The 15,877-nt window shown below is 45.6% G+C and overlaps 1 protein-coding gene and 1 long non-coding RNA gene across 2 annotated transcripts in view; one reads left to right on the top strand and one right to left on the bottom strand.

The window, feature by feature from the left end:
• Nucleotides 1-5,713: 5,713 nt before the first annotated feature.
• On the bottom strand, nucleotides 5,714-7,845 carry LOC119803590. Its single transcript, XR_005283683.1, has 2 exons — nucleotides 7,691-7,845; nucleotides 5,714-6,542 (listed from the first exon to the last, which is right to left on the bottom strand). It is a non-coding gene; the product is annotated as an uncharacterized LOC119803590 (long non-coding RNA).
• A 72-nt stretch (nucleotides 7,846-7,917) lies between these two features.
• Nucleotides 7,918-15,877, top strand: part of Cpm (carboxypeptidase M) — a 57,859-nt gene continuing 49,899 nt past the window's right edge. Inside the window, exons 1-2 of the mRNA XM_038314773.1 lie at nucleotides 7,918-8,013; nucleotides 8,207-8,369. Coding sequence (XP_038170701.1) covers nucleotides 8,210-8,369 — 160 coding nt within the window. The 5' untranslated portion in view covers nucleotides 7,918-8,013; nucleotides 8,207-8,209. The remainder of the gene's footprint in view (nucleotides 8,014-8,206; nucleotides 8,370-15,877) is intronic.

The following is a 15,877-nucleotide window of genomic DNA, read 5'->3' as shown; positions in this document are numbered from 1 at the left end:
ATAATAAAAGGGCTAGGGAAGAAATCAGAGAAACATCACCCTTCACAATAGCCACAAATAGCATAAAATATCTCAGAGTAACTCTAACCAAACAAGTGGAAGACTTGTATGACAAGAACTTTAAATCTTTGAAGAAAGAAATTGAAGAAGACACCAGAAAGTGGGAAGATCTCCCATGCTCTTAGGTAGGCAGAATTAACATAGTAAAAATGGCAATCTTACCAAAAGCAATCTACAGATTCGACACAATGCCCAGCAAAATCCCAGCAAAATTTTTCAAAGAGCTCAGAAGGACGGTACGCAATTTCATATGGAAAAGCAAAAAACCCAGGATAGCCAAAACAATCCTGTACAATAAAAAACTTCTGGAGGCATCACAATCCCTGACTTCAAACTCAGCTACAGAGCTTTCACAGTACTGAAAGCAGCCTGGTATTGGCACAAAAACAGACAGAGGACCAATGGAACTGAATAGAAGACCCAGATATCAATCCACACATCTTCGAACACCTGATCTTTGATAAGAAAGCAAAAAAATATCAAATGGAAAAAGGAAAGCATATTTAACAAGTGGTGCTGGCATAACTGGATATCAACATGTAGAAGAATGAAAATAGACCCATATCTATCACCATGCACAAAACTCAAGTCCAAATGGATCAAAGACCTCAACATAAAGCCAGCCACACTGAACCTTACAAAAGAGAAAGTGGGAAGTACACTTGAACACATTGGCACAGGGGACTACTTCCTAAATATAACCCCAGGAGCACAGATACTGAGAAAAACAATTAATAAATGGGACCTCTGGGGCTGGAGAGATGGCTCAGAGGTTAAGAGCATTGCCTGCGCTTCCAAAGGTCCTGAGTTCCATTCCCAGCAACCACATGGTGACTCACAACCATCTGTAATGGGGTCTGGTGCCCTCTTCTGGCCTGCAGGCATATACACAGACAGAATATTGTATATATAATAAATAAATAAATATTTAAAAATTAAATAAAATAAATGGGACCTCCTGAAACTGAAAAGCTTTTGTAAAGCAAAGGACATGGTCAACAAGACAAAGCAACAGCCTACAGAATGGGAAAAGATCTTCACTAACCACACATCAGACAGGTCTGACCTCTAGAATATAGAAAGAACTCAAGAAATTGGACACCAAAATCACATAATCCAATAAAAAAAAAGGAGTACAGACTTAAACAAAGAACTCTCAACAGAGGAATCTAGCATGGCTGAAAGACACTTAAGGAAATGTTCAACATCCTTAGTCATCAGAGAAATGCAAATCAAAACAACTCTGATATTCCATCTAACACCTGTAAGAACAGCCAAGATCAAAAACACTAATGACAACTTATGCTGGAGAGGTTGTGGGAAAAGGGAACACTTCTGCATTGCTGGTGGGAATGCAAGCTGGTACAACCCCTTTGGATGTCAGTGTGGCAATTTCTCAGAAAATTAGGAAACAACCTTCCTCAGGACCCAGTAATACCACTTTGGGGTATATATCCAAAGGATGCTCAATCGTGCCACAAGGACATGTACTCAGCTATGTTCATAGCAGCTTTGTTTGTCATAGCCAGAACCTGGAAACAACCTAAATGCCCTTCGACCGAAGAATGGATAAGGAAAATGTAGTACATTTACACAATGGAGTACTACACAGCAGAAAAAATAATGACAGCTTGAATTTTGCAAAAAAATGGATGGAGCTAGAAAAAATTATTTTGAGTCAGGTAACCCAGACACAGAAAGACAATTATCACATGTACTTACTTATAGGTGGTTTTTAAACATAAAGCAAAGAAAGCCAGCCTACAAACCACAATCCCAGAGAACTTAGACAACAATGCGGACACTAAGAGAGACTTAAATAGATCTAATCTACATGGAAAGTAGAAAGTAGAAAAAGGCAAGGTCTTCTGAGTAAATTAGGAGCATGGGGACTTTGGGGGAGGATTGAAGAGGGGAAGGGAGAGGCAGGGAGGGGAGCAGAGAAAAATGTAGAGCTCAAAAAATATCAATAAAAAAGAAATAATTAAATATTCTAAAAAGAAACATGCTACACATGAAAAATCATGGGGAAAATGAACAAAAGATATGAATAAATTATTTTAAGCAAGGGCTGGAGAAATGACTCAGTAGTTGAGAACACTGACTGCTCTTCCAGAGGACCCTGGTTCAATTTCCAGCACCCACATGTCAGCTCACAACTGTCTGTAAACCCAGTTTCAGAGGACCCAACATTCTCACACAGACATACACATCAACGTACATAAAATTAAAAAAATAAATTATTAAAAAATACTTTAAGCAAAATTCCATCTGTGTGTGTGTTTATGTTCAGTGGGAGCACACACCTATCATAGTGCACACGTAAAGGTCTGATGACACCTTTATCAGGTGTCTGTCCTTGCCTCCTGTTTTAGGAAGGGTCTCTCCCATCTCTGCTGCTGTGCTGTATTTGCCAGGCCAGCTAGCCACATGTGCTTCCCGGTAGTTCTTTTTGTTTTCTTTCCTCTTGTCTGTCTATAGGAGCCGACATTACAAATGGACGCACTGCATCTGCCTGTTTATTTGGCATCCAGAGAGCAAACTTGGGTCACCAGGTTTACACTGGTAGTGCTTTCAGTGAGCCATCTCTCTGGCTCCTTTATCCTCTCTTATATTCCTACGTCTTTTTAAAAAAAAGATTTATATATTTATGCATATGAATGCTCTATTTGCATGTATGCCTGCATGACAGAAGAGGATATCAGACAAAACAGGGCATCAGATCCAATTACAGATGGTTGTGGGATACCACGTGGGTGCTGGGAACTCAGAACCTCTGGAAAAACAACCAGTGCTCCTAAGCACTAAGGAATCTCTCCGGCCCATATCCCTAAGTCTTACACCACTCCTCACTATCCCTGCGGTTTCTTCACTAACTAATCAAAGTAAAATCTTTGGCCTGTTTACTTTGCGCTTGTATGAGAAGTACTAATGGTTTTATTTTTAAAGGTTTATTGTATTTATGTATTTGTGTCTGTGTCTGGTCAGGTGTACACAGAGGCCAGAAATGGGCATCCGATCCCTTGGCACCAGAGCCACAGGCATTTGAAAGCCACCCAGTGTGAATGCTGAGAGAGCCAACCTTTGAAAGAGCAGTCAGCTCTCTGTCCAGCCCCAGCATTACAGTTTGAAAATGAATTGATATTTTATAGGAATAAAATTTTGCCTAAATACTTTACGTTTTTAAAATGCATATATTCCTTTAGCTGGAAACCCCACAATTGGGAATTTATCCTAAGGAAACAGAGACATGCTGGGAGAGTTTGTTGTGTCTGATAGTGAAATCCGAGCCGCAAGGGTCCACCTGACCGCTCAGCACTACCTATGTGTTCTAGAATGGTTGTTTCAAGGCAGGTAAAAACTTTCAAGCATCCCTATTTTCTTATAGTCATGTTTTCTTGTGAACTTTCAAAAAGTTGAAAAGATTATTGAGGTGGCTCAGTAATTAAAGGCGCTTGTCACCAAATCTACTGACCTGAGCTTGATCCCCAGGCCCCACACAATGAAGGGAGAGAGCAGACGCCTGTGAGCTATTCTCTGGACTCTGCGTGTGCACACCTACATACACACACAAAAACATAACTGAATGTAAAATGCAGGACGGGGGAGGAAGGAAGGGAGGGAGGGAGGGAGGGACGGAGGGAGGGAGGGAGGGACGGAGGGAGAGAGGGAGGGAGGGAGGGAGGGAGGGAGGGAGGGAGGGAGGGAGGGAGGGAGGGAGGGAGGGAGGGAGGGAGGGATGGGGGAGATGCCCACAAAGTCTGGTCACACTGTTCTTTGCATTCTTGTCCACGTCTGCTGGGGTGTTCAACCCCTAGCTGTAATTCTCTCTGCTCCAATTGATGCTACTGTTTCAGGGGCCTCAATGTCCTCACCAAGAATTCTCCAGCACCTTAGCTTTTCAGTTCCTTACTATACCACTTTTCCAATGACCTTTTACTTCCTCTCCGGTCCTGTGACTCACTCCAGTGACATTTAGATATCATCTTCCTTCAGAACTATTCATCTTCTGTCTCTGTGCTTTCTACTAAGCTTTGATTTTATATAAAAAATGCCCCTCTTTTCAATTAAAAGAGGTAAGGAAAGAAAGTTGTTCAAAAAATACATCATTTAAAAAAAAGGCCCTGAGGTGGCTCAGCTGGTAGAGGCCCTGCCAAGCCCGGTGCTGACCTAGGCTCCATGTGGTGTAAAGATGACAAAGATTCCTTGCTAGTGGCCTGGCCTTTGGTCTCCACTGGCATTACGATGTGTGCATACACACACCCATTAACAAAAAAAAAAAATGGTTTTGGTTTCTTTTTAAAGAAAGGAAAGTTAAAACACTGCGGCTCAAGGATTACCAGTCAGCCTGTTTGAGAAGTGCCCAGCATTTTGCCAGTAATGGGTTTTATCCGTTGTGCCTCCAAAGTTCCTACTTTTTTACTTTTTTCATCTGCCTTTTTTTTTTTTCCACTGAATGATCTGTTTCCCCAAGGAAATGAGCCATAACTATATCCTCGTTATTATGACTGAAAAACAGTTTATCAACTGATCATGATATCCTACCTCGGACGGGGACGTAAGATGTCTCAACTCCAGTACTATTGATACTTCTGCCTGGATTTTGCTGAGGTGGGCAGTGCGATACACTATAGAGCAGAGGTTCTCAATCTGTGGGTCATGACCCTCTTTGGGGTCAAATGCCTTTTCACAGTTGCCTAAAACCATTGGAAAACACAGATATTTGCATTATGATTAATAACAGCAGCAAAATTACAGTTATGAAGTGGCAACAAAAATAATTATATGATTAGGTGTCAGCACAACATGAGGAACTGTACTGAAGGGTCACAGTGTTGGGAAGGTTGAGAACCACTGCTGTAGTCTTGACCGCAAGCCCTCTGGGAGCACCCATTGCCTCAGGGCCAGACGGCAGCAACACTTTCCCCAAGTCCTCCAGGAATTGCCAAGGGTCTCTTTGGGAAATACTGCTCCTGAGAGAATCACCCTTGGAGACAGCTTGCTTGTGTCAGACAGTTGGGTTTTATTTACTTTGTCAGGATTTGAAAACAACATTGATTTTGAAACTTTAACCTTCACGGTAAACACAACACATTTTTAAATTACCTTTAAAGAAGAAACTGCAGGCTGGAAACATTGTTGTCTTCTCACAGGTAGCCCTCCAAGCAAGGGAGACTGTTTAAAAGGCAATTGGAAGGCTGGGCGGTGGTGGCGCACGCCTTTAATCCTAGCACTCGGGAGGCAGAGGCAGGCAGATCTCTGTGAGTTCGAGACCAGCCTGGTCTACAAGAGCTAGTTCCAGGACAGGCTCCAAAGCCACAGAGAAATCCTGTCTTGAAAAACCAAAAAAAAAAAAAAAAAAAAAAAAAGGCAATTGGAAGAGCATAAATACCTTCTCCTGGCTTTGGGTGCCTTTTCAAAATCATGCCTAGCGATTAGCAAAACAAAACACTACCTGTCCCTTTAAATGTGGAACTCTTTGATTGTTGGCCAGGTTGGTGGTACTTGCTATGCTTATTGGCTATTTAGATGGCTGCTTTAGGACCTGCCTATTATTGTTCTTGCCCATTCTTGATTTCGAAGGAGCTGTTAATTCTGTCTTCTGGCATGCCAATCAGCCTTTGTTGCTGTGACAAAACCTGAGAAAAACAACTTACAAGGAAGAAAGATTTATTTGGGTTCAAAGTTTCAGAGGATTCAGTACATACACTCTTGGCTGTTGTGAGGCAGGTCACAGAGGGAACATGTAATGAGCCACTCAGCTCTTTAGAAGCAGGAAGCAGAGTGGGCAGAAAAGGCTAGAAACAAAGCAGGTACTCGAAAGGCTTGCCCCCAGTGACCTACCTCCTCCAACCAGGCCCTGTCAGTTTCCATCATCTTGGAATAATGCCATCAATTCTGCACACACCGGTGGATCTGATGAAGTCAGCCTTCACGATCCAAACATAATCCAGCCTTCAACACAAGGTTCCTATGCAAACCATAACATCCAGTTTGGTTTTTGTTTGCTTGTGTTTTTTGGTAAGCTTTATCCCGGGTTTACCCATGCAGAAACCATGTGCTTTTGTATCGCCGTGGTTTTCCTTTAATCATTTCATGAAAAGGAAGATCACCTCCGAAACCATAAACTTGAGTGGTTTTTCTCTAATAGCTTAAACTTTTATTCTTGCCCAGCTTTTAAATTCTCACACTGAACCTTCTCTTTTTCTTTTTCTCTTTCTCTTCTCCTCTAGAGCAGTGTATCCCAAACCTGATTGCAGGACAGTTCTCTGAACTCTGCTAAGGCTTGCAATGGGAGGAGAGATCCATAATTTTCAGTATGCTCTAAGTGACATCAATGTCTTTAGACCACACTTGGGGACTAAGTGCTAAATCTTCCAGACTCCAGGCTTCTGATTCCAATCCACTGGCTGGTTCTTCTTATCTAGTGTGAACTTCCAGGGCAGTGGTTGCAACTTTTTCTCACCCCTTCCTTCATTTTCCTGGAATAGGGAGGGCAGTCCAAATCAATGCTGAAGCCACCACCTCCCAGTCTCCAGCCACAGAGCCATTACAGCAGTGGTCTCAGCCTCCCGACGCTGCCACCCTTTAATACACGTTGTGCTGAGCCCCAACTGTAAAATTTTTGTTGCTACTTCATTACTGTAATTTTGCTACTGCGACAAGACTCGTTTTGTAAATATCTGATAAGCCACCTATCTGATAAGCAACCTCAATGGGTCCTGACCCCTGTTGAGAATCACTGCTTTAAACCATTTGTTCTTTTGTTATGTGCGTGCACGGGAGGCGAGCACCGAGGAACGCGGTGCCGCTGGGGAGGTCAGAGGACACCTGTGGAGGTCAGAGGACAAGTTTGTGGAGTCTGGTGTCTCCTTCTACCTTTACGCGGGTTTTGAGACTCAAAGTCCAGTGTCCAGTTTTGTAACCCAAGCAATCTTTACCCTTTGAGCCATCTCTCCCACTCTCAAGGCCCTTTTGTGCTCCGGGAAGAAAATTTCACCTCATCACTTTGGGATGGGCCCTCTCGTCACTATTTTAAAAATCTGTTCACGAGTGCTATAACAAATCAGTAGCTTTTGAAGTTTGTTTTCACCAGACCCTTGCAGGCGTCGGTATTTCTCTAACAGGGTTCTGCAAATCCACCGGACTGTGGGACAGTGTATGTGGAGTATGTATGTGGGGTATGTACCAGAGCACGATAGCTCGCGAACCCTTATCAGATACGATCTGTGTTCGGCGGCATGGTCTGTGTCACGATCGACTTCTCATCAGTTATGATTTGTGTTCTGTTTAATGCAAACACAACCCACCCCATCCTCCCAGAAAGCAGCTTTTTAGGAAGAAGCTCCAGAACCGGCCTGAGGAATCCGCGTGCCGACAGCGGCTCCGCTTTTGTCCTGCGAGTTTGTCACAAACTTTACCCTGATTTAGTCAGATCTCATCTACTATCTACTTTTGTTGGACACGTTCCCGTACCGCATAACTTGACACTTAAAGCGCGCGCGCGCACACACACACACACACACACAAACACACACGCCTCCCCATCCCCGGCTTCCTCAGCTGCAGCACAGGGCTGGAAGCCTGGCCCTCCTTGGACTCCAGGTGACCCGCACCGCCCACCACCCACCGCGGGCACCGTGTCCAGCGATCGGCACAGTGGAGGCCGTGGGCGGCTTCTGTGCAGCGTCTCGGGGCCGCGGTGGCCAAGGACAGGCCGCACGTCCAACACCAGCGCCGACGGGTCGCACTCCACCGCCCACCCGCTTCTCACAACCCTGCGGGGCTGGCAGTCCCTGGAGCGAGGGTGGAGACCCCGCCCCAAGGGGCGGGCAAGGCGCGGCGTGGGCGTGTCTATGGGCGTGTCGTCCCGGGAACGCCCCTCTGGCCGGGCTATAATTCCCCCCGAGCTCCCGGCGGCAGCCGGCGGGCGGAGACGCGCGCCTGGCAGCGGTGAGACGGGGCGCGCGGAAGGGTGCTGCTGCCGGGACCCGGGCGGGCTGCGGGGCTCCAGGGGCCACCTTTACCTCGTATCTCGGGAGAAGGAGCATGAAGCTCAGGTGTTCCCCGAGGGCCGGGAGGAAAGGTGCCCGCGCCTCCCCGGAGGTCCTCAGCAGCTCTTTTCTTCTCTTCCCCCCATCTCTAGGACATGGACCTCGCGGTCCTGTGGCTGGGGCTTCTTCTGCCGGTCGTGACCGCCCTGGATTTCCGATACCACCACCAGGAAGAGATGGAGGCGTTCCTAAAGAGCGTTGCTCAGAACTACAGTTCGATCACGCACTTGCACAGCATCGGGAAATCTGTGAGAGGTAGGTCGCCTCCAGCGCACGTCCCCAACCCTCAGCTCCCGTTCAAAAGTTCACTGAATGGCAGCGTCTGGTCCCCTGCCTGTGACGCTCCCGGGACGCGCTCCACGCAGGTAAAGGATTCCTTGCCCGGTCGTTGGTTTTGTGCTCTATTTGTTGTTTCGTCCAATTTTGTTGTAAGCAGTAAGAGGAGACATTGTTTATCTGAGAGGTGTATTTTCGTTCTCTTTCAGAGTAAACAACTTCCTAAGAAGTCACTTTAATCTAACTCAATTACCCTTTCCGTTGGCTTCCTTACACGCTGATTGGGGCTGTTAACTACTGTTTCCTCGGGTTGCTTTTAAACCAGACATTGCCATAGTTTTGCGGAGTTCTGTGCATATGTATTTTAACCCTGTGGCTTAAAGTTATGAGAAAATGCGGTTCTATGACCGAAGGCGGCTTTTAGAATATATCCACTTGAGGGACACACCTGCTAAGTAACAATGAATGATATTCTTGGAATTCTCGTGTTTATCACTTACTTTGCTTTAATTTAGAAACTCTATATTCTCGGTGGAGGAAGCAGATGTGATTCATAGAAATTAAGTGTTTTGGTTAAGACACCTAGATGCTGCTTGTGAAAGATGGCTGGGACTCTCTGAATGTGGCATGAATCAGCCACTCTTATCTGCTACACAGAGAAACCCTGACTTGAAAAACAAAAACATAGGAAGGAAGGAAGGAGGGAAGGAGGGAAGGATGGAGAAAGGAAGGAAAGAAGGAATGAAAAAAAAAAGAAAAAAGGAAACTTTTCCTGGACATTTTGCCCTCTGCTGTGGGAGAGTGTCCTCAGCAAGCAGGATTTACTCTAGAATTACTTCCTTCTGTGGTCAGTATAGGCAACCTCACCCAGAAGAGAGCAATGCGAAACTGGCCAAATGCGTCTTGGATTTTGTAAATATCCATCACATTTCCCTTGATGCAATTACAAATTCAACTTTTTTTCTATTTCATTCTGTTTTGTTATTCATCTTTAGTAAATATGATTTGAAATCTCTTGATTTTAGACTCAGTTGTGTATATTTTCTTAGTCATTTGCTTCCTTGGGACAATGGAATACTTTGTGGTTATTTCTGATATACGTAATATAAAGCTATTGATACATAGCTTACATGATTCTTCATAGAACTGAGTTTTTAAGATTATTTAATTTTATTCTATGTATATGTGTGTTTTGCCTGCATGTTTCACTGCATGCATGCAGTGCACACGCTCCAAAGAGAGCATCAGATCCCCTGGAACTGGAGTTCTAGCTATAGTGAACCTCCACAAGGGTGCTGGGAATTGAACTCCAGTCCTCTGGAGAAGCTGCCAGTGCTAACCAGTGAGCCATCTTTCCAGCCATAAACATTTACTTTTAAATTGAAACCCACACAATAGATGAGCACAAATATACTTTTTACCTAGATTGGACTTAGTAGAAGGAAGTAGAAGGAAGGAATTCTTACAACCTATTGATACAGTGTAGATAAATCTTAGGTCAAACAAGAGAAGCAGTTCAAACCTGGTGACTTGAGTCCGGATATTTTTAAAAGGCACAGATATTCACTGTCTGTAGTGTGTGCGCGTGTGTGTGTGTGTGTGTGTGTGTGTGTGTGTGTGTGTAATAAACTGCGTATTTGTTGAACAAAGATGTATCCTGTCTGCTGCTTGCAATCAAGTGTACTCTTTCAGATATAAATATATTTACTATTAATTTCTCAGGCTTAGCTCTCTACACCTCACCAAATCAGTTTAGGACTACTGTTTACCCAGCTTTTTTTTTTAATTTTCTGAAAAACGTGTTTGTTTGTTTGGTTGGTTTTGTTTGTTTATTGAGACAAGGTCTCACTGTTGTGTCCAGAGTCTAGATCCCAGAAACCGAGACCAGACCCAATGTCAAAGCAAAGAGTCATTTTAATTACAAGTTAACTCCATCCATCTGACATAGGAGGCAGAGCAGGAGGACCCCAAGCTGCAATGGGGAAGGGAATATATTGGGAATAGACAAGGGAGGTGTCATAGGGTCTGCTAGCTGCATAGTAACAATCTCAGGATTGGCACATCTCCGGGATGAGGGAACCTGCCCTGAGCTGATTGGTCAGCTGCGGAAAGGATGTTATGCCTGGAGGACATGGGAGGCAGGGCGGCTACTGAAGTCCACTATCATCAGTAATGCCTCTCCAGAGCCCTCAGCTGACTTCTGATCCACCCAGTAGTTAGAGCAGGGGGCGGGCGGCTCAGCGCATTCTGCTGAGTCAGGGGCCTGCTTCTTGCTGGGTCTTTTCTGCAGCCTGTCGTGGCTGCCAAAGGGGATGGGGGTGGGGCTGATTTAGGGTCTGGGCCCTTCACTCTCTAACTCTTCTGGAATAGAACTCTGTAGCTCAGGCTGGTCTTGAACTCACGGAGATCTGCCTGCCTCTGCCTCCTGAGTGCTGGAGTTTAAGGAAAGCAAATGACTCAAAGACATTAGAATGAAAACCAGTGCAGACTGACTTAGTCGACCTGGGTCAGAGTTCTAGAGCTGGGCTGACTGTACCGGCTAAATAGCCTAAGGGTCTGGCCTGGTCTAGGTCAAATAGATAGCACAGAGGTTATCTGGGCTGTTAGCCACCTCTGGTCCTGATTTTGGGAGCTTGAGGGAGTCTGTGACTAGAAGGGTTCTTTAGATGACCAGCCACTTCCGGTCATGATGGTAAAGGGGCCTGGCCTAACAGATGGCCAGGCTATTAACCACATCCAGTTTGCAGCTTTCTGGGTGGAAGAACAGGTTTATCATCTTTCCCATTGGAAAGACAATCCTGTGTGATTAACATTCCTGGTTTCTCTGTGACCTGTGACCTCAAGGACCTCTGTGTCCCCAACAATGGTCCTCTACCTCAGCTCTCTGTAGTAACGTGATTGTAGGCACGTGCCACAATGCCCAGCAGGGTTGGCTTTCAATGGATTGCAGCAAAAGGGCTGTTTCCTACATATAAAATCCCAAAGGAGCATTTGAAATGAGTTATTCAGTATCTGAGTGGGGAATCTTCTCTTGCCTATTATTAAATCTAAGCTTTATTTTATCTGAATAAGCAGTGTTGCAAGGCAAAGGGGCAGATAGAACTTTCCATTTACTGAGCGTTTGAACATAATCTTTCACTGTCACTCAAGTGGCATTATCCTGCAGAATGTGTTGAATGGGTCATGGAGAAGTTACATGGGTAGCATTCATTAGAAGAATCAAACTGAGGGCTGGAGACAGTTTATTCCGTGAAGTCCTTGCTATACAAGCGTGAGGACCCGAGTTCAGATGCCCAACACACATGTAAGAAGACAGGTGCAGTGCCTTCACATGTAAATCTTATCAGGGTTCAGAAGGAGCCATCCCTCGGGCTCACTGCCAGAAAATTAGGTGAGCTCCAACTTTAGGGACAACCCCTGAGGTCTCAGACATAAGGTGAGAAAACAGTAATGAAAGAGACTCGCTGTCACCCAGCAGGGACGCACTCGTACACAGAGATTCAAACGCACGTCTACTCATCTTCCAAACACATCCCCTTTCTCCTCGGAGAAACACTTTACCACAGATGGAAGTGCTACAGCAATTTAGTTGATTTCTAAACTTTTCCCGTTATAGGCAGGCCTGTGCTTGCCTAGGAATACGACCCCTGCCCTGAAAGAGTTGCGGTGAGCAACGGGGAAGCAAGACAGCTGGGAAACATGGCCACCATAAGTGCTGGGGTCAGGGACATGGCAAGGCTAAAGGATGGCCAGCCCGGTAGGATGGGAAATGCAGGAATCCCAGGCCAGCCTGGCCCACATCACACAGTGAAACCTTGCCTCGAAATAAAACATGCCTCTGATTTGAACAGTTTTTTAATCTTCAAGTCCTCAGTAGCCTCCAGGCAGGATGTCAGTGGGTAGTCAGGAAAGTGGAACAGTGGGCCTGGGTCTGACGTAGAGATACAGAAGAAGCCACTGTGACCACGGGAGGATCTTAAAAGCCAGGTCAGAACCTTCTTGCTTCATCCAAGGGGGACCTTATAACCGTCCTGGGGATTGATGCCTGGTAGGAAGGTGACAGCTTCATTTTCTTGATCGGAAAATTTCTAGTGATTTTATAATTGGATAGATTATTTTTTAATTCTATCTCCCCACTCTGTGTGTGTGTGTGTGTGTGTGTGTTTACCACAGTGTTAGTGTGGAAAGCAGAGGTCAACTTTTGAAGGTTCTTTCTTCCTTTCCACCATGTGGGTTCTAGGGAACAAACTCAGTTTGTTAGCCCTTTACAAGAATACATACATACATACATACTTACATGCATGCATGCATGCATACATATATACATGTTCCATACAAGTGTGGGCAAACAAATACAGAAAGAAATGAACAAATAAGCGACTCGAGATTAGATCTTAGTTACAGACAGATTTGGTTCATTAGCCCACATCTGCCACCTTTTAGAATTCATTTATGAGTGTATTTAACTCATTTGTTCCCTGAGCCCCTGTTGTCTGATGGAACCCTTCCAGCGGGACATCTTCCTTCCAGCCCTGGAGCTGAGGGAACTAAAACCCTGTTGCTGTGGTGGGGGAAAGCATTATCGAAGGACCGCGATCCCAGGTCTGACCTTGGGATGCTCGGCAAAGCTGAGAAAGGCTTGAGATCGGGAAGCTGATGCCTGAACAGTAATCCCAGTGCTCCTAAGCAGATGTGCAGGAGATGTGGAGAGGCAACCTCGCTTTCTCACACAGGCATGGTTGCTGGTCAGTGCAGAGATCGGGGACTGATGGACAGAACAAGAGTCAGCTCCCACCTCGTGCAAGCCGAAGAGATGGAACTCCCCTTCTACAAATGGTCCAGGATGAGGGTTTGTTCCAGTGTATCGTAGCATCCACACCATCTTAACCACACTCCCTGGAAAATACAGTCTGGGATATTTATGTCACTGTGAGCTTTATTTTTGAAAACAGAATGTCCAAAGAACAGTGTTTGAGTCCGGAAAAGGTCTTTGACTCCCATAACTTCTCACTAAAACTGGCAGTATTTGTGGTCTCCAGGGAACTGTTTCCATTGGACATTCTGTTCTTTCCCCTTGGGAAACTATGTCCCTAGAATAAACGGTCTGTGTGACGACGAGCATTGCCGCTGGTCTGCTTCACTAAGTGCTTCGTACACACCAGCCCTTAAGTGCTCACTCTCGCCAATGAGATACTGCCATGCTCATTTTGCAGACGAGCAACTGAGGACTGGGGAAAACAACTTATCTAGTAAGGAATGGAATTTTGTCAAGAGAGACCCCGTCCCAGTTTTCAAATAGGTCCTCAGGGACAAGTGGCGTTCCAGACACCATCGGTACTAAGAATGCTGGTCCGCTGTGGTGAGAGAGTGCTGAAGTCAACAAGCGCTCAGCAAGGGACAACGGCTACTCAACCGTCTGGGCGAAGATGCCAGTGCAGTACTGGGATGCAGGGAGCCACTCCTGGGCTGCTGAGGTCCTCAGCATCCTGGAAAGGGGGTTCCCATCACAGTTAGTATGTCCTCATCGCTGTGGTGGTGGTCTTGGCTGGAGGGAGAACGCTTTTCCCGGAGAAGACAGGAGTGGGTTAAGAGAAGAATACAAAATAACCTTTGACTAGCAAAACACTGAGGCTTGCTCAGTCGGCATTTCCTCTAAGGAATTACATTACAAGCTGCAGTGATGGTGCGAGTGATCTAGAGAGAAACTGTTGGATGTGGAGGGGGAAGCTAGGGAAACAGAGCAAGATAGTGGAGCAGAAGAGGTCGCAGCACCAAAGGCAAATTGGCAAGCCTGTGAGTCCAAACCTACATGGCTTGTAGATCACAGTGTGAGCTCAGAGGTCCTAAATGACCAATGGGAACTTTGTCGTGGCTTTTCTTATACTTCTTATTTTGACATTTCCCTAATAACAAGTAATCAATTGGTAGCTGTTGAAAAAAAAATGAGGCCAAGGGGTGGTGGCTTAGCACCCTTTAATCCCAGCACTCGGGAAGCAAAGACAGGCAGATCTGTGAATTTGAGATCAGGTGCCAGAACAGCCAGAATACACAGAGAAACTCTGCCTCCAGAAAACAAAAGAAGAAAAGAAAGACAGAAAGAGAGAGGAAGGAAAGAAGGGAGGAAGGAAGATAAAAAAGAAAGGAAAAAAATGGGTCTCTAGGAACTGGGCATGATGGTGCTCAGAGTTCCAGGTTCTTAGGAAATTAAAGCAGGGATCCCTTGAGATCAAAATTTGGACCAGCCTGGGGAATGCAGACAGGTGAACAAGTCCCTGGGTCCTCAGAAAGAAAGGTTCCTCAACTAGGTAGGAGTTTGAAAACAAGCTGGCAAATTCATTGTTGTACTGTTTGCCTGTGTAGCTAACTGGACATCAGGCCTAGGATTCTGCATATGCTTGGCAAGCCCTGCACTGCTGAACTTTGTCCCCAGGCTGTCATATTGATTTCTGAAAACTTAGAAGGAGGTCTTCATGTCAGTTATAGGAATTGGGATACTATGAGAATACAAAGAAAACACCTATTCACATGTTTACCCCAAACAAACAGATATGTGTAGACAATAAGGTGATTAGTAGTGTTTTAGAACACAGACCTTACACATGTCTGGGCTCACGTCTTGGCTCTGCAGCTGAGTGACCGATCTTGCCCCAGTGTCTTCCCCTTTCTGTGCCTGTTGCCCCTACAAAGTGTGTTTAATTGTCCCTGCTTCGTAAACAGCTGAGAGGGCTAAACAAGTTGGTGCCAAGTGCACAGAAAGCAATACGCACATGAACATGGTGGATGCATGCACTATTGGTGCTGTTCCGAGAATTGCTGTGTGGTAGTTCCGGAGAATGACACTGGCTCAAACTTGTTCAAACCTTCAGGGTTCACCAAGGGCATGTTCTTGAGTGTAAGCCATGAGGCCAGCCACTGGCCCTTCATCTCACTGACCCTTCCCAGCCACTGTACAGCTGTAGAGACTGACCTGTAGTGTTGCTGAGCTGCTCTGGGCCACCAGGGAGTTGCTAACAGTGTGGAACTTGGAGCGCACATCTGCAGAACTTGGCTCTCTGTTACTGACTGGTTCAGGCTGACCCTGTTCCTACACCTCCCAGATGCCAGCACACACTGGGATCTGGGTCACACGCATTACAACACCCAGAACAGGCACCTCTCCTGCATAAGAGGATCCTGAGGGCACAGAGTGAAGGCGAGTACCAGTGGAGCTATGATGTGCGGATTAGGAAACTAGATCTCATACCAAAGCTGTGTCATTAGGTAGGTTTAGGTAGAGCCCAACTGCTTGTGGATGTATGGGGAAGAAAGGGAAAAACAACACAAACAAAGCAACAAGAACCTCAGGGTGGTGGCAGAGGTGGTTCAGTAGTTAAAACACTTGTTGCTCTTGCAAAGACTTAAAACCTACATGGCAGCTTATGACTATCTGTAGAGCCAGTTGTAAGGGATCCAGACCTCTCTTCTGGCCTCCATGAGCACCAGGCACG

This window comes from Arvicola amphibius, chromosome 17, assembly GCF_903992535.2.
Source record: "Arvicola amphibius chromosome 17, mArvAmp1.2, whole genome shotgun sequence".
Taxonomy (NCBI): Eukaryota; Metazoa; Chordata; class Mammalia; order Rodentia; family Cricetidae; genus Arvicola; species Arvicola amphibius.
The sequence above is the reverse complement of the archived record's forward strand: the minus strand, read 5'-3'. Positions and strand labels throughout refer to the sequence as shown.